The sequence below is a fragment of the Halichoeres trimaculatus genome, unplaced genomic scaffold, assembly GCF_033239565.1.
Source record: "Halichoeres trimaculatus isolate MK-OKI-2021-1 unplaced genomic scaffold, fHalTri1.1 fHalTri1_scaffold_2, whole genome shotgun sequence".
NCBI classification, from domain to species: domain Eukaryota; kingdom Metazoa; phylum Chordata; class Actinopteri; order Labriformes; family Labridae; genus Halichoeres; species Halichoeres trimaculatus.
In genome coordinates, this window is record NW_027437180.1 from 9,481,152 (window position 1) to 9,506,952 (window position 25,801).

Here is a 25,801-nt window from a genome sequence, read left to right on the forward strand (position 1 = left end):
GAAGCTCTGCTAAACAGCTGGACGAGGCTAAGGTGGGCTGAGACATTTAAAAACAAAGAATGGTCATTGAACATGAGCCCAGGATGGGAGCTGTGTCTTTCACTTGAAAGTTTTTTTCTTTTAAAACATCCTGACATTGGTAGGAAAAAATAAACTCAATTGCAGTTATGAATGGGTACCTTTCACATTTGAAATGATATAGTACCGATGCCTGGTACCTGGCAATCGGTATTGGTACCAATTTTCAGTACTTTTGTGTGTGTTTGTGTGAATAAATATTACTAAGTTTAATAATAAAACCTCAACATTCTTCAATGTTACATATTTATTCAACATTTAACCTTGCCGTGCTGCGTTCATGTCCAGCATAGAAATCACCTACTCTCCCACTCTCCTACTTTCAGATGGATGCATTTAGGTACCTTAACACGGTACCTAAACATAGTACCTTTTAATTTTACGTGAATTGGTACCTGGTACTACAGATGGAATTCAGTAGGTATCTATAAAAGTACCTTATTTAGTACCCATCACTACTTGCAGTCATGGATAATGTTCTCGGATCTGAAAACCGTAAAGCCAGTCATTTATTTATTCAAAAATATATATCTTTTTTGATTACATTTATATGTTTTGAACAACAAAATAAATCAATGAATATCATCCAAACAGAAGACACTGCTCCTGTCATCATCACATGATCTTCTCTTGTGTCACTGAGCACGCATAACTCTCTGCCTTCTCTTTTCCCCCTCCCAACTGATTAGCTAAGCTACAGATTGCAATCTATACCCAGAATGCCTTTTGTTTTTTGTTATCTAATATTTGTTGCAACTGTGGGTGAGGAGGGAACACAGTTGGTAAGAGGCCCCGCTACACACTTATACTAATGGTGCAAGAACACTCTCCTGAATGCAAAATAGTCCAAATAGTCACAAACAGTCATGTCTGAAGGAAGTTGAGGACACTCTGATTTGACCGAGGAAATTTAAGACTGTGCAGATTGTTTTGGATGGTATACCATTTGCACAATACCCCTGCCTGAGATTAAGGGAAGCATTCTGATGCTGTTTAAAACTATTAGACATACGTTCATTTGTTATAAATGCAGGTTATGCTTGTGAATCGGGTTAAGAAATGACTGATTCTGTGTCAGTCTGAAAGCTGCTCTCAATGCTGTTTTTTTTTAATTTCAGAGACAGTGTGATGTCACAAGTTGATGTAATAGCAGATACTGCAGGCTTCTAGGGAACTGACCTGTCAGAAGAAAGTGGGCTTGTGGTGTAAGGGGGGCCTTAAAGAGACAGTACCTTAAATCTGCCTTGTGGAAAGGACATGTAATGAGGTGTTAACAGACACTGGAGTGGGATAAATTAGGAGTTTCTGAATCACAGATCAGGCAAAGCCACTACAGAGGTTACATAGAGGTTATATGAATCTGAGCATTGAAGTGTTGGCAGCTTTTTCAGTGACTGATACAGATTACATAAAGCAACACTTTCTATTCTGATGCATCATTTCGAGGGGGGATGTTTCCCTGCAGAGCATCTCCATAGACCATGCTTGACACAAGTCTCTTTTAAAAAGAGTCTCTAAACAAAGGTCACCTCAGATGTTTGAGTCATCGTCCTCAGTTAGCAAACCCAAACCACAAGAATGTATCTGGTGAGTGAAACTGTTAAAGTGAGAGGAAGCATGACCTCATCTACCAAAATAAAACCACAGTTACTCCAGAGGGATCCTCTGAACTGGTGGGATGGCTCTGGTAGTTTTGTTCAAAGAGTCTCCCTTCACTGTTAACCAATGCACTCAAGTCAATTTATAGAGAAAGTGCCGGAGCTCGCTGCTACACACAATTTCCCACAGCGACACACTCCTACCCTTCCTCTGTCAGTGGCCCCCCTCCTCCCTTTAGGCCTGGTGTCTCTGTGTTTGCACACATCGTCACTTCTTATTTCTGATCTCCCCTCTCCGGCTTCCTGTCGTCTCTTACATCTCATTATCTCTACGTGGTCTGTAACCTAATTCCACTGACAGCTCCGCTCGCTGGAGAGGAACCGACAGGCGCAGCACGGCCCCCACTGAAATTACCTCGAAATAACATTTCCCTCTGTGCCTTCCCTTAGCTGATATTTCAATTAGGAGGTCAGGGGGTAGGCTGGCTCTCTGAGATGGATAGAAGACAGCGAGGAATCAGAGAGGAGAAATGACATGTAGAAGACGGCACACGTAGGAAGGAGAGATGGGAGACAAGAGAGTGCAGAGAGTGACACAGAAAGGATTACATTTCCGCTGTTCAAAGACAGACAGAAGACAAGTGCTGTTTCCATCCCTCTTTCCCAACTCAGATGGTTTTGCACTTTGCATGGCCTCCAGGATGGCTCTGAGTCAGGAAGAGGACTCTTCATGTTATGACTGCTGCTTTATCATGCAGGCTTTAAACTAATAAGGGCTGATGGAGGTTAGGAGTTCAGTCTGTGCAGACCTCATCAGCTACCAGTTCATTCAGTCTGGTCTGTGTTTTGTCCTCCCTATGTGATCCACAGGCAGCACACAGACAGTCTTTTCCTGTATGTGTGTCACATGTGTCTGACTGCTCCTCTGACACTGTAACAGACTCACCGCAGGTCTGAACCCTTTTTAGACCAATGATAAAATCCAGCAGTGTCATAGATGAGGATCACTTCACTCCTGCTGAAACCCTGGTGCTTCAATAAGGGTTGATAACAAACTAATCATTCTCTCTGTTTGAGTTGGATTAAAGTTATTTTCTTTGATATGGGTGATGCTATTTTTACCTCCTTTCAGTACAGAGCATGAAAATGATGTTTTAAACAGAGTTCAGTTTTTGCTGATCCTCAGAGCTTGTCCATAGTTGGGCCTCAACACAAACACTGTGTGACTAAACATATCAAGAATGCACCAGGAGTTTTCCAGTCACAGTTTTTGCTTCAGTCCGACATGTAGTGCAGTGTGTCTGTGAGGTAGCTCTCAGTTGCTTGTGAACTCCAGCTGTACCTCTGCACATTGTTTCATTGACGTTGTGAGCCACAAATGTACCAGATAGTCATTTGTTATTTAGGTCAAGTTTTTATGAATTGGCGTGATAGATAGCATCATCCCTATGAGACAAAACATCAACTTCCCCTGTCACTCGTTGGTCTTAGAAAAAGCCAACCATCAGCTGTGTTCATATTGGAAACACTGCCACGACTTAACAATCAGCCAACCAAAAACAGACACATAGTCAGGCTAACGACTGCATCACTCCCACCTGTGAATTCAGCCCCACAATTAAAAAACAGATGACTTATGGAAAAATATCTTTCCTGAAGTGTAGAAAAGCTGTTAAATATGTTTATTCCAGCTTTAGAAAATTGATACTTTAACATGGGTGGAATTGGAGATTCCTGGACTTTTGGGATCAGCCTCCAGTGGACATTGGAGGAACAGCAGTCTGTCACATTCAATTCATTTTAAAACACAAAAGTTTAGCTTGTGATCAGCACCCAGAAACCATGTTGAATTTTAGTATCAAGATACACTGATACCCATAAAGTTGGGATACTTTCTTTCTTACCTTTTTGCATGGTGTGATTATAAAAGGATGAATTGTTGATTCATTTTTCTCTGTGATATGTTTGAAAGAGATCCATCATTAACACTTTGAGAAGATATAACATTTATCAAAGAAACACAATTCCAAAACATTTTCTTGAAAAGAGTTGGAAAATATTTTATTATTTATTTGTACATACAACAATAAACACATATACCTTAGAACAGAACAGGAAAGAGCAGGTTTGGGGTTTTCTGATAAATAGAACATAACCTTTGTTAAAGTTTTTTTTTTCTCACACAACTTCTCTTTGTTTCACTCTTGAGATTTTTTTGTTCTAACTGTGTAGCTCACGAATTTAAAGTTTTATCTTGGTTTTCGTTCCCTATCTTTTATGTTACGAACCCTGTTAGCTCAAAATGAACAATTTAATGGCTTTATACTGACAGCACAGACATTTATTATTATTTTTATTATTATTATTATTATTATTATTATTATTATTATTATTATTATTATTATTATTATTATCATCATTATTATTATATATTTTTTTAAATTGTGCTACTAACAAAAGCTTTTTCTCTGCATGTGTTGACAGTGCTAAGCAATGCTTCTTATACTAACCCAGCATTTGTGTTTTGTTTCTTTTCTTCTTGGTTTTTCTTCATCATAACCATCAGTCACTAAGAGACGCAAGGCTCATCTGAAGAGGCTGGACCGCCGCTGGACCCTGGGGGGGATAGTCAACCGCCAGCACAGCAGAGGTGAACAGATAAACAGCAGGCCCACACACTAAACACACAACAAGCAGAGAGTTCATACACACACCTCCCACAGGCAGGGATTTTTATCTCTGTACGCTATCTTTGTTGTGACAAGTGCAACATCCTGGAAAAGAGAACAAGGTTGAAAACAGAGGGTAGGAAACACTGTCCTTTGTGTCCTCATACGGCTGCTGTAAATTTCTTTACCCTCAGTGAAAAGTTGTAACTGTTGAGATCCAGCCTTTTGCTGCAATGAAATGATTTCAGTGATGAGCTCCTGCTTAAGAAATGTAGACAGCAACTGTTTTATCATGGTATCTTTAGAGAAGTTTTAAACGCCACTCAAAAGCCGGGTGTTGAAGGAATGAAATATTTTTCAGTAGTCATTATAGCTAGTTTAATCTCATAAAATAGCAGACATTTTTAAAGCTAATGAAAACAAGTTGTAAAAGAGGGAGCAAAAGATAGCATGTAAACAAATGCTAATGCTGCTAATTAGAGTCATAGAAATAATAGAGACAAAGTTTGATCAAGCTAATGGTAGCCTTACTTGCAATGGTTTGTGTCCAAGGTGGAGTCATTAAATAATTCTGCAGCAACTTTTTTTTCCTGTGCTGTGGAGTAAAGATGGTCTCTCTGAACTCTGGTCACAGTTAGCTTTCCTAAAAACTCAGTAAAAAGGCAAATTTTAGTAGTGCAGCTCACAGACTAGCTTGTAGTTATGAAATTAAGTTGTGGTTTCTTTTTAACTGTACCGTACTGGCGAGAAATAAGAGTAAGTGATTTATTTAAATTGAGTGTGAGCATAAATTTCGTCCTATTCCACTTTGTTTACCTGACGACCAGGAGGTAGATCTCATCCAATCAGCTCACAGTCACCAATAATTGGAAGATTTTTAACTTCTTTACTTAAATTTTCTACTCAGTAATGGATTCTGTCCAAAAGAAAAACTAGAAAAGTATAATGTTTCCTACAGTAAGCGCTTGGATAAAAGTAGAGGCTATAGTGATGTCACTTTTTCGACAAGGACTGTGAATTTATAGAGAAAATTATCATCAACTTTTATATTCAGTTCTTTTTTTAAGCATTGTCTACCAGTTTGATTAATCTCTTCAACCATTTTTAAATTGGGGATTAAAGGGATAATCCTGCAAGGAAGCTGATATTAAGCCTTTAAATGACGCCAGAGTCAGTTTTACAATATGGGATACCTGGATCTCAGAGTGCGGCAGGTTTTATTCTATACATAATTGGGGTTTTGTTTTAAAGATAAATCTTCGTACAGGAAAAAATAAGAGCTGTAAAAATAAGAAGAAACTGACTCACCCTCATGTAGTAAACACCTTCCCCATGTGCTGTGAAAAACAAACTCACAGTACCTCTGCGGAGCCTCTGTTGGCTCTTCTTGTCTTTACTTTTGCATATTTTGTGGTCCTCATGGTAAACACCCTCATTTACATCCACACCAGCCAGCCAACAACAACTGGCCTCTAAAATCCAGTGGGAGCAGCAGATTGGGTGGCCATGAGTCAGCTCTGACAGTAAAATCTCAAATCTCGCTCCATCAGACTTGGAAAGCTCACACTGAGCAACAGAATAATTGGATTGCTTTAAAAAAAAAATGTGGATGAATTTGGCCGCTCACAGCTTTTGGAGAACAGATGCTTCGACTTTGACAGCCGTTTAGCCAGGCTAGGGTTTATTACTGCTGAAATAAAGAGAGCTCCCAGTGTTTTTTCATGCTGTTAATAACTTTTCAGTTCACATCTTCAGAAAGAGACACACATGTAAATGTTATTGCACTCCTTCCATGTTTGCATTTCTCTAGTTGTGTGTGATTTTGTTGAGTCATTATTGCTTTGATGCTGAGTCTACGTCTGCAACAACATAGACATTTCTCCCCGGGGTGAGTCGGCGCTTTTTCTGCCAGGCTGTAAGTTAGGTGCCTGTCTGGATTCAGAATTAGTCAGGCCTTCCAACAGATGCTTCATAGGTATGATTTGTTTGTTGAAGCTGTTCCTGGAGCGGTGAGAAAACACTTTTGGTGTCTTCGTATCATAATACAGTCTGATTGAAACGGATTCTGTTACCGCCGTCTTGTAAAGCAGTTGGAAAAATAGTGTTCATTAAAAAAGAGTGGAAAAACGGGATCAGGTCAGATGGCATGTGTTCTCGTGCTAATATACCATAATTTCCAGACTAAAGGCTGCTCCTTTTCTCACATGCTATGAAACCTGTGGCTTATACAGCAGTGCTGCTAATTTTGGGGATTTTTTTATGGCCACTAGGGGATGCTCTTTAGGTTTTACTTATCAAAGGGGACATATCATGCTTGTTTCTCCTTTTCACTATGCCAGACTAGGATGCCTGTAAAGCATTTCTGCCCTCAGTACAAGTCATTTAGTTCCTTCATTGCCCCACAATAGCGTTCTCAATATCCTCATTTTAGGCCATTCTGAAGATCTTGTTGAAACGCTCCGTTTCGAGAATGACCTCCAGTAACCTCGCAACGTCACTGCCCTTTGTGCTCTGATTGGTCAGTTCTACCAGAGGGGCGGAGGGGGTAGAGCCAGGGGGCGGTTTTTGCAGCATGGCAGTATTTACAAAATCGCCATATTGAATGGAGCAGACCGAGCGAGTTTGCTGTTTGCCAAAACTTCACCGTAAGGCATTGATAGCACTAATAAAATGGCAGAGTGTAGGATACGTTCTTTTGTATTGGACCCCGAGTCAGACCCGGACGGTTCTGCAGCTCAGGAGGAAGAAAATCCACCTCGACACAGATCATCTCAGGACACTTCAGTGTGGTGAGTCAAACCGGTGCTGTAACATGTATAGTTTATACGTTTATACTTGGCTCTTGGTGGGTGTATCCCTCGGTGGCGGTTGTGTGACTAACTGACATCACAGAGGAGGAGCTGCTTTATCAGATTACTCCAATAAAAAGAAAGGATCCTCGTGTCGTCACGACGGTCAAAATCTCGCGGCCAAATGTCAATGACCTATTTTCAGAGGCATCAAATCTTGTTCTAGGATATCAGAAAAAATACAATATCTCATTTTTTGAATCTTGTTTTCAAATTTATTATATTATATGTAAGTATTAAATCAGGCATCAGCATGATATGTCCCCTTGATCTCCCATGAACTCCAAAGGAGAGACAAACAGAGCATCCCGTGGTGAGGAGGAGAAACACAGGAAGAGGACAGGTCAGGACAGAGCTCACCGTACACAGCCCTGAGGAGTTTATTTCAAATCTAAAGAAAAAGAAATTCACCTATTTTTTTTTCATATTTTGGACATTGTTATTTGAGCATTGTGCTAATTTAGGGTTTAGCTTTAGCATGCAGAAAACATATAGCCTTAAAGTGACAAAATGATTGTGGACCCAGTTTCACCCTTTAGCTTATTTTTGCTTTTAATTTAAATAAATAAATGAACATGCAGACACACTGCGGAATAAAGTGGTTTTTCAACTGACGTGGAGGAGTTAACCACCAAAAAACACATTTTTAAACTAAATATCATCCCTTATACCGATGGTATATGGCTCCCAGGTCTATGAAATAGCAGTGAGCCGGCAGAAGAGATCGGCATATCAGGTGGACAGGCGATTTTAGCAGAGAAATCCGGCGTGTTCCCAGAAAGCAATTAAAACACACACAACTGTCAATGCTCATAAATGCATTATCAAATGCATGAACAGACCAGGAAGTAAATGTTTGTCAGTAGCCTATCACAAACCCCCCCCAGACCACAAGGAGCACACACACTGCAGAGTCTGAGACCCAGTTCATTTTGAAAGAACCAGAAAACTACGTCCAGAGTTAATTATACACCCGCAGACGTCGCTGGTGTTTCAGTGTAAAGTGTGACCCTGTTAACTGGTGACTCTCAGCCTTTAATCACTGATACTGTCTGCTGAGAGTCACCAGTTAGCATGGTCGCCATTAACTCCAAAACACCAGTTGCTCTGTGACGTTCAAAACTTGATAGATGTTGCCTCTGTTGTATAGTATCGTTTCATAAAACTGACAACAGAACAACCGTACATTTTTATGCTAGTAACAGGTTGAATTTAGTGTTTAAAAAACACTAACTCATCTGAATGAAAGGAGCTAAACGCTGCTTCTGCGGTCAAGATGCGTGTGCGTCTTTATGATGACATAGACTGATAATCCCTCTATGTACAATTTTTTTTTTCTAAATTTAGTTGGTGCAGTTTATTTTTAGGTTCACCCAATAGTCTGGAAATTATGGTACATGAAATGTTTTTAATCATTCCCAGCCTCTGACAGTTGCTGCTGGTTAGTTTCACACATGGACTCATTCCCATGTTTTTATTCCTTCTTGGTTTTGTAGGGAAGTGGTAGCTGTCCCAAGACGGGTGACTTTATTCACACAAGTCCCTTGTAAAGCAGATTTGGGGATACAAACTGGCACTGATGAAATATTAAAGGATTCCTGTTCTCAGTATATCACCAGTGTTGGCGTGGAATCAGAACAGGAGCAGCGTTTGCCAGGTCTACAGGAATGAGATCTAATAAGATACGTCTCTGAGAAGTGTGGCCGTAATGAGCCGGTGGAAAGTGTGAAAGTGGAACGGCAGCCCAATCAGCAGGCTGGTTTTAATCACGCAGACCTCAGCTTCTATAGAGTGTGGATGAGTCACCAGGCGTGCTGTCGCCACCGGGGAATGAGGGCATGAAACACTTCTGGAGGTCCTGTCCTGGAATTCAAACACTTATATTTTTAGACACCAAATGTGTTACGCTCATAGGGTAGACGGTTTGCCTTAGATCATTTTTGTTTAATCTTTTTTTTCACTTTGTTGGCTCATTGATTTTTTAAAACCCATGCTATGTGCTTTTGGGTTTCACACAGAGCAAAAGGGACAAACTCATCCATGCCCTGGGCCCACAGAAGTCCTAAAAGCTCAAGGCGTGAGAGGCAGAAACTTTTTAGACACTACATACAGGTGGTTGTGTTGGGTAGAGTAACACTCCAAAGTCTCCAGGTAACAGAAAACATGTAGTGTTATCTAAAACTCACTCTGTCCTAGGCTTATCTCCAGACTTCAAAACAGAAAACAGTTCTGAGGTAAGATTTCACATCTCTGGAAATTTATCATGTCGGCAAAAGTGATTCCTGTTGCATGTGTGTGATCGGCCAGCTGGCGTTGTGTTGACTTGCTGCAGAAGTGGAGCACCATTTGTCTTTTTTGCCCTATAATCTTAGCACTGTTTTCCAGACTGGCTGTGGTTTTATTCTCTCTGGCTCTGAGCTAACCTGAACGTGGCTTTAGTTTGTGGTTCATGATGGTTTTTACTGCACATGTATGTGGAAATATGCCTTAATAAAGCACAGTATTGGAAAAACATTAGGTCTGCGGGATTTATCCTGCTTTATTAGCTGATGTTGAGGTCCTGTCTTAAAGAGGAAGCCCGTACCATGATCCAAATACAAGACCCCCAATTTAAAGTTTTGTGATTATTTGTGGCCCTGCCACAAATTGAGCCCACAGTGAGAGTACTTTCTTACATCCCATGGTTACACAGAGCTACTGGATAAACTTTAACATGCTGACCATCCAGCATGCTTTGGAAACCGAGGGAACCTGAGGTGCTCAGAGTTTAATATTTACTGTGCCTGTTGGATTTAGTGATGTCATTGCAGGTCATAAAACTGCTATGCTGATGTCATAGTGCCAAATCATGAAAACCTAAGTCAAAATCTGCAAATCACACCATTGTGGTGTTGTTCTGTTTTGTTTTCAGGTGAACACAGATCTCAAAATGAGATCCTAAGAAGCAACACATTTCTAAGCAGCTCAAATTGAGATATAAATCCTAACACATCAGTCTGAAGATGAGCAAACACCCAGAAACAGGATCACACAGTGTGCAGATAATTTGCTAAGTGTGGCTAATGCTAATACATAATGCATTGATTGGGAAGTTTTATACTGTTTTAACTTCAGTTTCTTCATCAAAATGCTGGAAACTGCCCAGCAACATGTTGTGCCATTCATCATCTGTGCCTGTTTGTATCCAGGTAGTAGATCATTTTAGCACAGCAGAACCACTTACTGGAGCCACTGGGCTGGCTGGTGCCAGATGGCTGTGCCAGAGTTAAGGGACATCATGTTTGGGCCTTGAATAAAAAGTAAATAAAAATTCTGACTGCGGCTGCAGTGGATTAACGATGTTGTTTTAGAGCAAGACAGCTCCCGGTTTGATGCCCGGGTCAGACAGGTGTCTTTCTGTGTGGAGTTTGCATGCTGTGTGAGTTTGTGTGTAAATGGTTTTGTGTGAGCCCTGTGATAGGCTGGTGTACCGCACCTTGTGCTCAGTGGCAGCTGGGAAAGGCTCAAGCTCCCCCAGTGGACTGGAGGTAGTAAAGATAATGGATGGATAAACTGACTGCTAATCTCAGTGTTGACTGGGTGCTTGATGACATTTGATAGTTGAATTAAGTAAACATACAAGCCTAATTTGAAATCAGAGACAGCTGCACTCAACATGAGAAACATCACTGTGAGGTTTAATTTTGGTGTTTGTTGCTCTAAAATATAAAAACGGTTAGAAAATCTGAAACTGACAGTTTGGGCTCCTTTTTATTAAACTTCAGTAAATGAGCCTCATATCATCCTAATTAAGTTCTGCTTGTCTAGAAAATGAAAATGTTGCTTTGTGATTGTTATTTCTTGAGTTGATAAACCCTCATAAAGGGTTGGGGGTTGTTGGATATGAGCGGAAATCTTTCACATGGAGGCGCAGACTGCATTACAAGGACGCTAACGTCTCCTGAACCAGTCACCTTTTTTTCCCATTGCTCCGAGTTGTCGCACCATGAAACCTGCAGCTGCTGCCCACTGCAGTCTCTTTTTTGTGGATTTTTCAGGTTTTTCAATCACGTCCACTCTTCACTTTGTGACTGTAATACCTTCTGTCGGCATGCTGTCCAATTACCGTACTGCTGTCTGCCTGTCCCTGCCTGAACTCGCTTCAACTGTGCTTCAGTCAGACCTGCCGCACCAGATGGCTGAGTGTGTGCCACTGGGAATTACTGGAACGCCAGAAAGTAAAGACGACCACAAGAAAGTCTTGTAAAACCCACTCTGTTCCACGTGTTTTATCTTGGAAGTTTTAGCGCAGTTAAAGTATTTTCACTTGATAATTAACGCCAACTTTCAGACTCCTGTTCTTGTCCTCCCTGCTTTCTTCTTATCCCCATTTCCCCCTCTGAGCTTTGAATGAATGAATGAGTGGAGACACCACTGTCCCAGCCTGATAATGCATTGCCAAGCTGGAGATAAGAAAGGGGTGAGTGAGGTTTTACAGCTCCGCACAGACACACGAGATACAGTTTGATTTAGTAGTGCTGGCAAAGGACGAAAACAAAGGCTGATCCAGGACGATTTATGTTCTCCCAGGAGCTAATTTACTAATGGAGGAGAGCAGTGGAATACGCTGCTGCCTGTTTGCTGACGCAGATTTCTTTTCTCTTTGTGTGGTGCTTCATAAAGATGACAGAGATGTGATCCTGACAGCTTGATGTCAAACCAGGGTGCACTCAAGACTCAAATAAAATTAAAGCACATCATCTTTTTTGACTCCCATGCTCCCACATGAAGCCAGGGCCGGCCGTCCTGACCTCTCTGGAGGCTTTGATTGGCTACTGACGGCAGTGTGACCTCATTGTGTGTTCAATAAAAGCTGTCCTCCCTCCGCCTTGCTCACAGCGCTATCATTTACAGAAGGTCCCTAATCTGATTTATAGTCCCACCGACCGCCCTCCTGACTCACTGTTCTGTCCCCGCTGTGTGACGCAGCTGCCAACACAAACACAGAGATGAGCTCTGAGGCACGTGTTCAGCACATGACAGTCACAAACACAGATGTGATTAATGGATGTGACTTATGAAAACATTCTTCTTTATTTCTGCTCCTTAGAGAAGAAGAAGAGAATGCTTGAAGAAGTAATCTTTGTGGTCTGACTGATAAACTGAATAAGAATGGTGGTTACAGATAAATCAGTAACACTGACTCTTTCGCACAACAGCTCGGCATCCAAAAAGATCTTTAAGTCAAAGCTCAATCTGTGATTTTTTTTAGTTTCAACACAAGTCAGTGAGGGACCACAAGTATGTGAGTGTTTTGATGAAGATATGGGAATATGGAGGACTGGAAAAAATGATCAGATTTAAAGTCCCTGTGATGACACTACGCTGGCCAATGAAGTTCACAAGTGTGAAGCAAGATTTGTCATTTTTTGGATAGATTCGTGTCGTCCTGGTAAAGGTTGTCACGACCACATATATTGAGGAATAGTATTAAGAAGTAACCGATTTTGGCGCTGATAATCCTAATTTAAATCATTGATTATAGACAGGCAAATAATTTAGAGCAGGACTATTTCAAGGTCACTCATAAAGCCCTCACAGGGGCTTCAAGGAGTTTATGGATTAAACTAAAATGCTCTGTGAAGAGCTTATAAGCCATCTTTTTGAATTTATTTTGTAGCAACGTTGGACACTGGAGCTGGACCGTCAGACAGAGAAAGGATGTCAGAGCAGAAGAAAACTTAACAGGAGAGTGATACAGCCCGAGCTAAAGGCTAACACAGGAGCTAATCTGTTTGTGATAATGTTGATTCCAACCCACAGTCAGCAGTTATTCTGCAGTGGTCTGTTCAAACTTGAGAGTCTATCAATAAAATGAAGAGTGAGGTTACGTTAGCTCTGCTTGGTGAGGTTGGAGCTGGTAGATGAACTCTGGTAGGACATAACCAGGATTTATTAACGCTACACCACTAGCAATTTTTCTGAGAATAAAGTCAGAATTCTGATTTTTTTCCTCAATACTGAGATTAAAGTCAATCTCAAAATGACTTTTTCAGACTTTTTTTCTCAGAATTCTGAGAAAAAAAATTGGAAGTCTGAGAAAAAAGTCAGAATTCTTACTTTTTCTCAGAAACAATGGTAAAAAAAGTGTTTTTTTTCAGTGGACCCCTCTTTGGTACAGAGAACTGGGCTGAAACAAAGTAAAGTTTGCTTGTTGCCAAGTTTCAGACAGCAGCTCTATGTAACTGCAAATAAATACATCACCTCAGCGCTTTGCATTATGGGAAAAGTTGTCTTGAACAAAGAAAAGTAGTGTTAAAATAAAAAAAATCTGCTCTCCATTTATTTGCATCAAAATAAATTTACCCCTTGATAAGAATCCTGTCTTCACAGTGGCAGTTGTTAATGGTGCTCATGGGAAACGGAGTCTGTATCCTGTGAAACACTACAGATTCCTGCTAAAGGTGTCACTGCAATCAACACCAAACAGATCATCCTCACAGCGCCTTTTAATAAGAAAGAGAATGACGTGGGATTAAAATGATACAGCCTTTGTTCTGGTCTGGAAATAACCATTTCTGATTGGCTGTTTTCTGGACCTCCACATAACGACAGACACAGTGTATGGTCTGCATCTACACACACAGGACATCACACATTTAGGTAGACTTTGCTGATTCCTTTATAAGCTGCTCTGAACTCTACACCCAAACATACACACACACACACACACACACACACACACACACACACACACACACACACACACACACACACACACACACACACACACACACACACACACACTCAACAACATATTTAGGGGCCAGACATTCCTTTGAGCTCCATGTTATTGACCTCAGCTGCTCTGACTGAAAGGCAGTAGAGGAACTCAGAGCCCCACTGTCTGTACGTACCCCACCTATCCAAAGCATGCATTCAGATGAATAAACACACACCCCACACACACACACACACACACACACACACACACACACACACACACCCCTGAGACATCATCCCTGCCTCTCACATTTTCCTGAAATGTTGTTTTTACCTCCAGCAATCCGAGGCACACTCTCAGCTTTATAACTGATTTATTCCACACATTTTCAAACTACCTCCTTTGGGCAGTTCCTCCACTGATGGATCACTTTTGCTTTATTTTAGCTGTTGAGAGGTAAAAGTGATCATTTCATCACCTCTCCTTCCTCTGGGAAGAACCCTACACTCCTGGTGTGCTCCAATCTGTTTGCCCGGAGTCTCTGATTCCCGCTAACCTTCCCCTTTCCTCGCCGGCCGATTGCAGGCTTTCTCTGGAATCCTAGCAGAGCGTGAGAGAGGATTGGTGATCAGAAAAAGGATATGAGAAGAGTCCAAAAATCTTATCTACTTAAGGGAGGCCCTGATGTGAGCCTGCTGCAAGAGGAACAATCTCTCTCTGGAGAGAAACAAGCCCTAGATCAGGGTCCAAAGAGGCCCAGTGTGGATGAGAAACAAGCAGGAGAGAGGAGAGGATGGCCAGTAGAGGGAGCTGCTTGTTATTATTGTGTAAGATGAGTGGGAGAGGGTTGTGTTTGTGTTGGTATGGAAATAGTCAGAGCATTTTAAGTAGGTCATACTAAGCATTTCTTCCCCTGATATGGTCCTCTGGGACACGTGTAAAGTATACAGTGGTCTCATTGTGCAATAAAAAACTGATTAACGACAGCTTTTCACTCACTTTACTCTGTTTTCTCTTCGTTTCCTTCGCCTCTTGGCTCCAGAGGAGAAATATGTGACAGTGCAGCCGTACACCAGCCAAGGGAAGGATGAAGTCAGCTTTGAGAAAGGGGTCACCGTGGAGGTCATCCAGAAGAACCTGGAGGGCTGGTGGTTCATCAGGTGAGTGAAGGCTGCTGCATGGTGAAGCACGAACACGGACAGCTGAACAGAGAGATGCATCTGGTTTTATCTTTATTTTATATGTTTTATCATTTTAGTTCATCAGTTTTTGCATGGATTGAGTATTTGCAAGATCCTCATGACAGGATATTTATATGATTTGACAAGTTGGTGAAATTTAAAAATGCAGCTTGCTATGTAACTAAATGTAAACATTTCAGTAAAAAATGTCCATATTAGCTTCTGAAAACATAGGACTATCCAACATTTTAAACTGCAATATGATGCTGCTAACAAGGTAGAATAACAATTTTCCACAAAATAAGGTCTATGCTCACTTTAAATTTTTTTTGGTAAAGGTTTGATTATTAGGACAACATAAATTTTACATGTGAATCCATCATCAGTAAAAACATCCTGTGGCCTGTTTCATACATAAAAACTTATATGAATGACAATAACGATCAGAAAAGTCTTGATTAGGGATGGGTACCTTTTACATTTGAAACGATACTGTACTGATGCCTGGTACCTGGCAATCGGTACTGGTACTTAATGGTACCAATTTTTGGTACTTTTTTGTGTTTATGTGGTAAAAATATCCTTTTTTTAAATAAAAAAATTTATTTATATTTTCAATTTAACTGATTTATTTATCATTATATAACCTTGCGATGCTGTGTTCATGTCCAGCATGGAAAATATCCTACTCTTCCAGTTCCTCGCAGTCACAAGGATGCATTTAGGTACCTAAACATGGTACCTTTTGATTTTACGTGAATTGGTACCCAGTACTTTTGACAGAATTGTGTCGGTACCTATAAAAATACCTAATTCGGTACCCATCCCTAGTCTTGATGTACAAATTTGAATACATCTAGCATGCATGCTTTGGTTCCCTAGAATAGAATAGAATAGAATAGAATAGAATAGAATAGAATAGAATAGAAAACTATTATTTTTGTATTTTAATATACATCCTCATATCAACCAAACAACTTTATATTGTAAAGAAACAAGTGCAGTACAATTGCACTAATAACAAAACCATCAACAACATCATCAGTATTTGCGGTAATAATAACAACAGCACAAATGTAAAACCATAATTGTCAGTGAAGTAAAATATAAAAGAAAATAGCCACATGGAAGAGCACACAAATCCTATGTCCATTCCCCCTGCAGTTTCTTCAAATGTAACAATTGCTACTATTTTTAAAGTGACATTAAAACAAACAAAAAATAAATAGTTAAATAAAATACAATAAAAATAAGAATCCCATTATAATAACCCATCTGCCCATTTTTCAAGCACAACTTTTATTTTTGTGTACATTCCTATGTTCATATTCAGCTTAATTCAGGTAATAAATCTCAAGTTGGTCTGGAAAAGGCCGCACTTCACTGTCCATCCTACTCCAAAGATGGCAAAGATCATGAAAGGGACCCCATGATTCATGTTTTATCAAAGGCTTCAGCTTTTCTCCTTACATTGTATAATATTTTTTTAGGAGTGTAGCAAGACCCAAGTTTGTTTATCCAATGTTTTGTTGATGATGGTTTCTCAGATTTCCAGTGAGTTGATATATTTCTTTGCTGCGGTGCTAGCAAGCAAGATAAAGTATTGTTTATAATGGGAGTTACTGACAGCCCTCATATCCCCCAAAATCAAAACTTTTAAGTGTTGCTCTGCATTGTACCCTATCGTCTTTGTGGTCAATGTTATGGTTTGTCTCCAAAAGGATTATAATACAGGACAACTCCAGAACATGTGAAGGGAATCATCTCTGGTCGTTTTGCATCTCAGGCACTTAGGAGACATCCTGCTGTCAGTTTTGTTATTTTAAAATACTCTTTCAACCCAGTTGAAATGTGACCTGGTATCTCTGCCTGCACAAACCCTGGCTTCTGTGGATGGGTTTGACTTTCTCGTCATGTTACTTCTTTGTGCCAGTTATTGTGAAGAGCTATAGAGCTCCCCAGTTACTTTATCAGGTACACCATGCCAGTATCTGGTATGACCCATTTTGCCTTCGGTACTGCCTCAATCCTTGGTGGCATAGATTCAACAAGGTCCTGGAAACACTCCTCAGAGAGTTTGGTCCATATTGACATGATAGCATCACAGTTCCTGCAGATTTGTCAGCTGAACATCCATGATGAGAATCTCCCGTTCCACCACATCCCAAAGGTGCTCTATTGGATTGAGATCTGGGGACTGTGGAGGACATTTGAGTACAGTGAACTAATTGTCATGTGGAAGAAACCAGTCTGAGACGATTCCAGCTTTATGACATGGAGCGTTATCCTGCTGGAAGTAGCCATCAGAAGATGGGTACACTGTGCTCATAAAGGGATGGACATGGTCAGCAACAATACTCAGGTAGGCTGTGGACTTTAAACCATGCTCAGTTGGTACTAAGGGGTCCAAAGTGAGCCAAGAAAATATCCCCCACACCATTACACCACCAGCAGCAGCCTGGACCACTGATACAAGGCAGGATGGATCCATGCTTTCATGTTGTTGACGCCAACTTGTGACCCTACCATGTGAATGTGGAGCAGAAATCCAGACTCATCAGACCAGGCAACGTTTCTCCAATCTTCTATTCTCCAGTTTTAGTGAGCCTGTGTGAATTGTAGCCTCAGTTTCCTGTTCTTAGCTGACAGGAGGGTCACCCGGTGTGGTCTTCTGCTGCTGTTGCCCATCTGCCTCAAGGTTGGACGTGTTGTGTGTTCAGAGATGCTCTTCTGCAGACCTCGGTTGTAACCAGTGGTTATTTGAGTTACTGTTGCCTTTCTTTCAGCTCCAACCATTCTGTCCATCCTTCTCTGACCTCTGGCATCAACAAGGCATTTTGGCCCACAGAATTGCCGCTCACTGGATATTTTCTCCTTTGGGACCATTCTCTGTAAACCCTAGAGATGGTTGTGGGTTAAAATCCCAGTAGATAAGCAGTTTCTGAAATACTAAAACCAACAACCATGCCACGTTCAAAGTCTCTTAAATCACCTCTCTTCCCCATTCTGATGCTCGGTTTGAACTGCAACAGATCGTCTTGACCATGTCTACATGCCTAAATACATTGAGTTGCTGCCATGTGATTGGCTGATTGGAAATTTGCATTAACAAGCAGTCGGACAAGTGTGCCTGATAAAGTGGCTGGTGAGTGTATGGCTCACAGACAGTCCATAGAGTAATCAGGTGCCACTGCTGTTGCTCCTGTACTCTTTACTGGCCTGCATCAGACACAAACATATCTTAATGAGGCACCAATGGACTTCACAAAATGCCATTACCTGCAAACATGAGGCCTGGCTGAAAAGCAGCTGCATGCACATGGTGCTTGTGTGTTTGTGCAGAGTGAAAACCTGCATGAAAAGACGTCAAATTTCTTTCAAAGCTTTGTTTTAAAAGTGATGTTAGCTTTCAACCTCCCCTGGATGTCACCTGACTGTGTTGTAGTCTCAAGGAGCCAGCCTTATGCTCAAACAGTGCCATCTACAGGAGGAGAAAGGGACAATCATCCAAACCATAGTGAAAACAAATGCCTTCGTACTGTGCTGTGTTGATGGTGGTATAGTGAGCCATTAACTCCCACTCTTTGTCTACTTGTCATTTCAATAAGTGGTAAATTAGAAGACTTATGAAAATGTCATTTACCTATGCTTTTAATTAGAGTGCCAGCCTGGATTGTGAAATATTGTAGATCACAGAAAACAGCCACAAGCCTTTGCTGATATTATGTGATATTCTTGTGATCTCTGGAGCCCTCACACCACGATGAGGACGTGAGGCTGAAAACTCTTCCTTCAGCATCTTTTGGCCCGGCTGGATTTCTTCCTCCTGTCTTCTTTCCAGTTTGCCACCTGGCTTCTCTCATTACTCATATCCTGGACATGTAGGTCACTGCAGTCTGACAGTGTCTGCATATTGATTTTATTCGTCTGTCACCTTTTCTTCTTTCACGTTCTTTTATGAGGGGAATCTGAGAACGCTTCCACATGTTAGATTTAAAAGCCACAGAAGTCTGTTTTAATGTCATGTCTCTGTCCTTCACAACGAACACCAGTTTCTTACCGTGTGCGTGCAGGTCAGTGATGTGACCTGTCATCCCGTTTGAAAGTGAACAGTCCTCAGCGACATTGTGGGTTGTATCCTGTCTTGTTTTCCGATCATGGCAGCAGTTTCCTGCAGCCCTAATTAACACCACAGTATAGCGGAGAGCTCATTAGCATACAGCTCTATGCAAAGATCAACAGGGCGCTCAGCCGGAGACTTCTAATAGCATGTGCGTGTCTGTCTGACTGTGTGTGTGTGTGCTTGTGTGTGTTGTTTATCCAACCATCCTGCTAGTTGTTTACTTCTTTGTATCCCGGGGGGCAAAAGAGAGTGGAGCTGATCTGCACAGAGGATTGCTATCACATGCTGCCTCGTGGCCTCTGACATCCACATGCTTGTGTAATACTGTGCATGCAAACACACATTTATTTAGGAATGCTTATGTGGGACTTGTTGTATACACACTATACTTTCAGTTCAGTAGAGAAAAACTAAACATGTCTGCAGCCAGGTTAAAAATTATATTTAAAGATGAGATTTGTTTATTTTGTATTTCTTTATACAGACTGTCCAAGTGAGTCAATTCAAATACATCAATAAAGATAATGTAAAGGCAAGGAGTAACACATATGCGTTACTTGCTTAATATCGCGCTGTCACACTTATCCAAAAGATTCATTCAATCTTTCGATTTCAATTTTCACTCTTTGCATATTTAATCATAAACTGTAATACATGAGCACAACATCCACCATCTTTCAAACAGCCTAACAGGTGTTGTTATCCTGCTGCTAGTGTCTGTAATGGTGCGGTCTACTTCCACTGTGTTTAATATGCTCTTTTGGGGCACTTACCTGACTCATGTATACTGCTGATACATTTTATTTTTCATCATAAGCAAAAATTGTTTTCATGGCTAATAGTTGGAAGTGCATACAGGCTCTGGTTCAGTGGTTACAAGCTGACTTAATCAGACACATCCAACCTGCATTTTCTAGATTAAAAATACTGAAAAAACTGACCCACAGGCCTGTATCATCTTGCTAACATCCAGGTAGCGTAGCATCGTTGTGCTGTAGCAGTACGTCATATGGTTGACTGACAGCTAGGGTGGGCTGTAACTGGATGCCAGGAGGCTGTGTGTCTGCTTCTACTTCACTTCCTCTTCTGTTTTAAGATTGATCAAAGTTTGGTTGAATCAGCATTTCAAATATAATAATAAAAATAATAATACCTCTTGGTCCATGGTTAGGATCTATCACCAGGTATATTACGCGTTTAGTCCACCTCTTTTTCTGCGTCCTGAAACCCAAAGCCTTACTGGAGAGTCCTGGTCTGAGGATGGAAGTTGTCGTATGCTATAGAGATTATTAAGACCCCTGAGACAAATTTGTGGTTTATCTTGTTACTAAATAAATATTGCAGGAATGAAAGTGACGTATTTATTATGTGCCTGCCTGCAGTTCAAATGATTCATCTAGAACATGTTGTTCAACACACTCCAGGGGAAAAAAAAAAAAAATCCTCCAGGTGTACATCTGAGTCATTCTGCACTCTGTGTGCCCTTTTTTTAACGGTGAAATTGTTGCATGACACTCTTTTCGTTGGGGGGGGGGACTCCTTCACAGCTTCGTCACAGCTGGAGTCTTTCAGCAGGAAGTAGACATGATCACATCTTTTCTGAGCAGAAACTGGCCCACCTGGAGGCAAATGAGTCAGCGCTCCATTTAAAAAACATTACAGATTGCTGCACAGAGCTCTCTTAAATGACTCATTTAGCCTAACAATGACCGTGGAAATGTGGGGAGCAGCGTCTCTTTGCATAATACAATGTGCTGTGTTTACTCGCCTCAGGCTACCTTTGCATTATTAGAATTTAAAAAGCTTCTTTTTTTATTATTATTTTAGATCTAACAGAGTGCATTTCATTACAGCCGTGTATCAGGGGACATGGAAATTTTGATGTCAGTATAAATTATAGCCCAATAAATCAATGCACTTAAAAGAGGCATTGTGCTTAGAGCTGGGAGGACTCATAAAAAGAGCAGTTTCAGGAATAATTGCACAAAGTCACCTTTGGAAAACAAGAAAACCAAAAAACAATGAATCATTCTGCCACAAAAAAGTCTTTTTTAATCCTGAACATTTTTAAATGTTTCACGTCCCTGTCATGTCTTTAAACTACAAATGTCTTCCAGGGTAGAAATTCACAGTTTGAGGTCTCAAATGTGACAGTAAAATGTCATTATTGTTCCCCTGTGAGCAGGCTTTATGGAAAGCTATGGAAATCACTCAGAATTCTGTGTCTTAACCCCAAAGAAGGGGTGGCCAACCAGTCAGAGACCAAGAGCCACAGAAATTACAGTGGTACTACAAGAAGCCACAACACACACGTGTTCTGACAAACATAATTCCTGTCAAACATAAACAAAATGACATAAAATGAAAATCAATACATTTCCAATTTTCAAAGCCAGATTCATTGTGTTTGTAAGTCTGTTTAAATTTGTACTTGAAGCTGTGTCAAAGTCAAATTTCTGTTTTTAGTGCAAGAGACCAAGTTCTATCTATCTATCTATCTATCTATCTATCTATCTATCTATCTATCTATCTATCTATCTATCTATCTATCTATCTATCTATCTATCTATCTATCTATCCATCCATCTATCTATCTATCTATCTATCTATCTATCTATCTATCTATCTATCTAGAACAGGCATGGGCAAACTACGGCCCGGGGGCCACATGCGGCCCGTTAAACGTTTTAATCCGGCCCGCCGAACTTGAAAAAATTAAATGAATAAACCCTGTCAATGTTTTATTTTCCCTGCAATTCAGATGTTTTCTATACTGACGTTCACATTTAATATCAAAATATCATACAAACAATTTTGACACAATCTTTTATTATTTTTTGTTTTTTCATTTTTAAAACCAGGACAGAAAAAAACATGTTTTTCTGTTTTTCAGTAATTACTTTTTTCCGTTTTACTTTTAAAACAGAAAAACAAAAAAAAAGGTCAGTTTTTTCGTTTTTTTGATTTTGTTTTGAAACAGAATAACAAAAGAACGAACCATACATGGATTAAAAATCCCATTATAATTCCATTCTCTCATATTCTAATTTTAATTTCAAAACAAAATCAAGACAGCGAAAAATGGACCATTATTTGTTTTCTGATTTTTGTTTTGAAAATGAAAAATTGAATAACAAGTCTTTTCCGATTTTGGATTTTGAAACGGATATGGAACGAACAAATGAAACCCTGATAGTTACCAAAGCACTCCATCCATCTGCTCCTGGTCCAGCCCCTTTGTCAAATGTTAGAACCCATTGTGGCCCACGAATCAAAAAGTTTGCCCACCTCTGATCTAGAACATGTAGAGAAGAGAAACTGAAACTTAAGTATCAGTCTCATTACCCAAGTATTGATCAATATTGATCCCAACGTTAGCATCATTATATCAATATTGGATTGATCAGCACACCACTACTCATAACAATAAACATATAAATATTTTTTTGTGAATTAATTGAAGAGCCGCACACCGAAAGGCAAAGAGCTGCATGCGGCTCCTGAGCTGCAGGTTGGCCACCCCTGCCCCAAAGACACCTGTATTTGTAAGGTTGGTGCAGCTTTACTTGAAATCACATGAAAGAAAAACTGAATCTCTCTTTTTATTCCTTCTTCCTGCAGATATTTGGGGAAAGAGGGCTGGGCCCCTGCCTCCTACTTGAAAAAGGTGAAAGAGGACTTCTCCCCTCGCAAGAAGACCCTGACAGGCCCCGTGGAGATCATCGGCAACATCATGGAGATTAGCACCCTGCTGCAGAAGAAGTCGGTCAGCGAGAAGGACATCCAGACAGACGGAGAGAGCGGCACTTCACCAGAGCGCCACATCTCAAAGAGCGAGATCAGCCTGCCCATGCCATTTAGCTCCGAGATCAACGCAGAGACGGGCAGGCGGCTGAGTGCAGGCCGAGACACCAACAGCCCCTGTCTGGGAATAGCAGCCAGCGCTGCATTAAGAGAAAGCAAAGCAAGAGGCGAGCCCGGGTCCCCAGCTGTGGCTCGAGTGGCGCCTCATCGAGTGGAAATTGGTGAGTGATTGTGGAGTGTGGGGCTATTAACCTTCCTGCACGTGGGAAGAAACAGGTATAAGAGGAAGAAAGCATATGCAGCCTTTGTATGAGGAATAAAGACATTTCACCCTTTGTCTGTGTAGGTTTTGATGCTATAGGTAAGCTCCATGACTCCACGACTGGTGCCGTGTCTGAAGTTGGTTTAATTTAACCAGAGATAACTAATCACACTAATCTCTGAGGATGTTTTACATGTTTGGTGTGATGGCTGACATTTTACATTCAAACTAAGAAATAATGTTTGCACTGGTGATGCAAAAAAATACATAAAAAAGAACTCATTGTGTCACAGTTGAGCTGAATTTGACTCAACAAAATGTCATATTAGTTCTAGTCATCGCTCCAACAAACCTGGAGACTCTTGCATCGTTTGTGGTTTTTGCAACAGCTCTTATCTGTGACACGGTGGTTTTGTGTGCTAATATTCAAAGCTTCAGAAATATCAGTCCATCAGACTTTAACTGAAAAGTAGTTTCCACACATCATGTTGTAGCACAAAGTGTTGAACCTAAACAAAAGGGTTAGGGTAAACACTTCATTCAGTGGTCAGTCATTGTAACTGCAAGTACATTTTTTCTGACTACAAGCTGACCTCCGGACAGCCACTCTTGTAAACCCCTGCTGGCACATCCTGTCAGTCCCTCTATTCTAAAAGAACCCTAGAAGTCAAATATATATGATGATATACAGTAAGATCAAAGTTATTGTTAAAGTCTTTTTTTTTTTTAACAATTTAACTCATTTAAGCAGTAAACTATGATTAACCATGTGTCCACTGAAGTAGACATCATGTAGCACCGAGCATATTTTCAACACAAAGTTAAAATGTGTGGAAATGTGTTTAAAAAAAATTCAAAGCATAAAAAATAATTATTTATGAAATTACCAAATGAGCAAAAAAAGAAAGAATAAATGAATAATAACAGATTAATTCATTTTACAGTAATCTGTTCTCTTCTATGTTGAATGTTTAGATGCATGTGGTACACTGGAGTGGAAATGTCTGTGTCTTTTTAAACAGATCAAATACTGGGAAAAATGAATAAATAAATAAATAAAAATAAAAAAAAAGAAAGAAAATATATGTTCATGCCGTAAGACAAAAAAAAATCTTGACACAGGTTGTTGTGATTCATGCATCAGAGGGATAAACAACACTTCCCACCTCACAAGGCAATAGCAATTAAAGAAAACTTTCAAAGTTAAAGACTTATCTTAAACAAAAGCTGAGCTGAGGTAATGATAGGTTAAATGAAATAAAATATCAAAGTTTAAATAGAAAGCTAAGACAAACAAAATAGAGGTAAAAGATAAGATAGTAAAATACTAACTTACTTGTGTACATTTCACAACTAAAACCCTGTTTCAGTAAAACTGAATGTATGTCCTTAAAACAGACAAAAAATTGAATTTGATAAAAATGTCGATGAAAACATGAAGTCAGTTAACATACGAAAGAATAAAACTTAGAAGCTGGGCTGAAAAGGTGTTAAAACATTGACAAGAAGAACAAGTCTGACCTGATGTCTACAGTTAAACAAGTACATTTAATGACTGTTGCAGCCAAGCTATCTTGATACTCATTAATTTGTCTTGGTGCCTGATTTTATGGTTCTAAAAATGATGTCCAAGATTTTCTTTGAGAGATATGCCTGTAATTATAGTGCCTGTGAATAAAAAATAATCTTTTTCAAGGACACGAAAGGAGCTAATTAGCTGTCATTTTAAGCTTGCTGAGATAGTTAGAGGATTGCAATTATGAAAGATGAATAAAAGTAAACCATTAAGGTTGGAAAAAGTCACAGTTGATCCTGTTTTAATAATTGGAAAGCCTTGATTATGTGTTTTGCAGCCGCCTGCGTATCTCAGTTAGCTCCTCCTGACATGAGCTGTCAATGAAAGGGCGCAGGGATCTACCTTAAACTAAAGTTAACAAAGGCCCCTAAATGTTTGGTATTAACTGTGTCTTGGATTTCTTGTGGTCTGTGGGTTGAGTTTCTAACCACCAATCTGTTTTTTTTTTTTCCTGTTTTTTAAGTAACAAACAGTGATCTCAGGCCAGAGATGCTGATGCTCTAAGTGTGGGTTCCTTACTGTGTTTGTTTGTATGTGTGATGCAGACTGACAGGCAGTCATCGAGATAATCACGTCCTGCAGCACAGGCAGTCTCCATGTCCAGTGTGGAGACATCAAAATTGAGTGGTGTGAAGAGAATTCTGGGTTGTCTGCACGGCTCTTACTCTCTGAATAGCAGGAGTGATGCTGCATTGATTTGTTGTAATGAATGCTGGCCGCTAAGGTGTAGAAATATTTCTGACTTTCTGAATGAGACCCAAATAGATCTCAGTGTGTTGCCAATGAATATACTTTCTCTCTTTGTTCATTAGGCTCCCCAAACCTGAGACAGAAACCTCCCCCAAGAAGAGACGCCAACCTCGTAAGTAGTAAAAAATCTGTTTCCTCACACCACCTTTCATACAAAGTCATATTCAGAGGACTATGTAAGTGAAGAGTGATCAAACACGGCTACGAA

General features: G+C 40.3%; 1 protein-coding gene across 3 annotated transcripts in view; it reads left to right on the plus strand.

Moving 5' to 3' along the window:
- sh3pxd2aa (SH3 and PX domains 2Aa) overlaps positions 1-25,801 on the plus strand; it is a 205,289-nt gene that overhangs the window by 165,939 nt on the left and 13,549 nt on the right. For 2 of the 3 annotated variants that reach the window (XM_074684189.1, XM_074684197.1), the window contains 4 exons: positions 4,243-4,326; positions 14,940-15,057; positions 22,823-23,226; positions 25,656-25,705. In XM_074684189.1, the coding sequence (XP_074540290.1) occupies positions 4,243-4,326; positions 14,940-15,057; positions 22,823-23,226; positions 25,656-25,705 (656 nt within the window). The remainder of the gene's footprint in view (positions 1-4,242; positions 4,327-14,939; positions 15,058-22,822; positions 23,227-25,655; positions 25,706-25,801) is intronic. The other variant, XM_074684204.1, reaches the window with a different exon arrangement.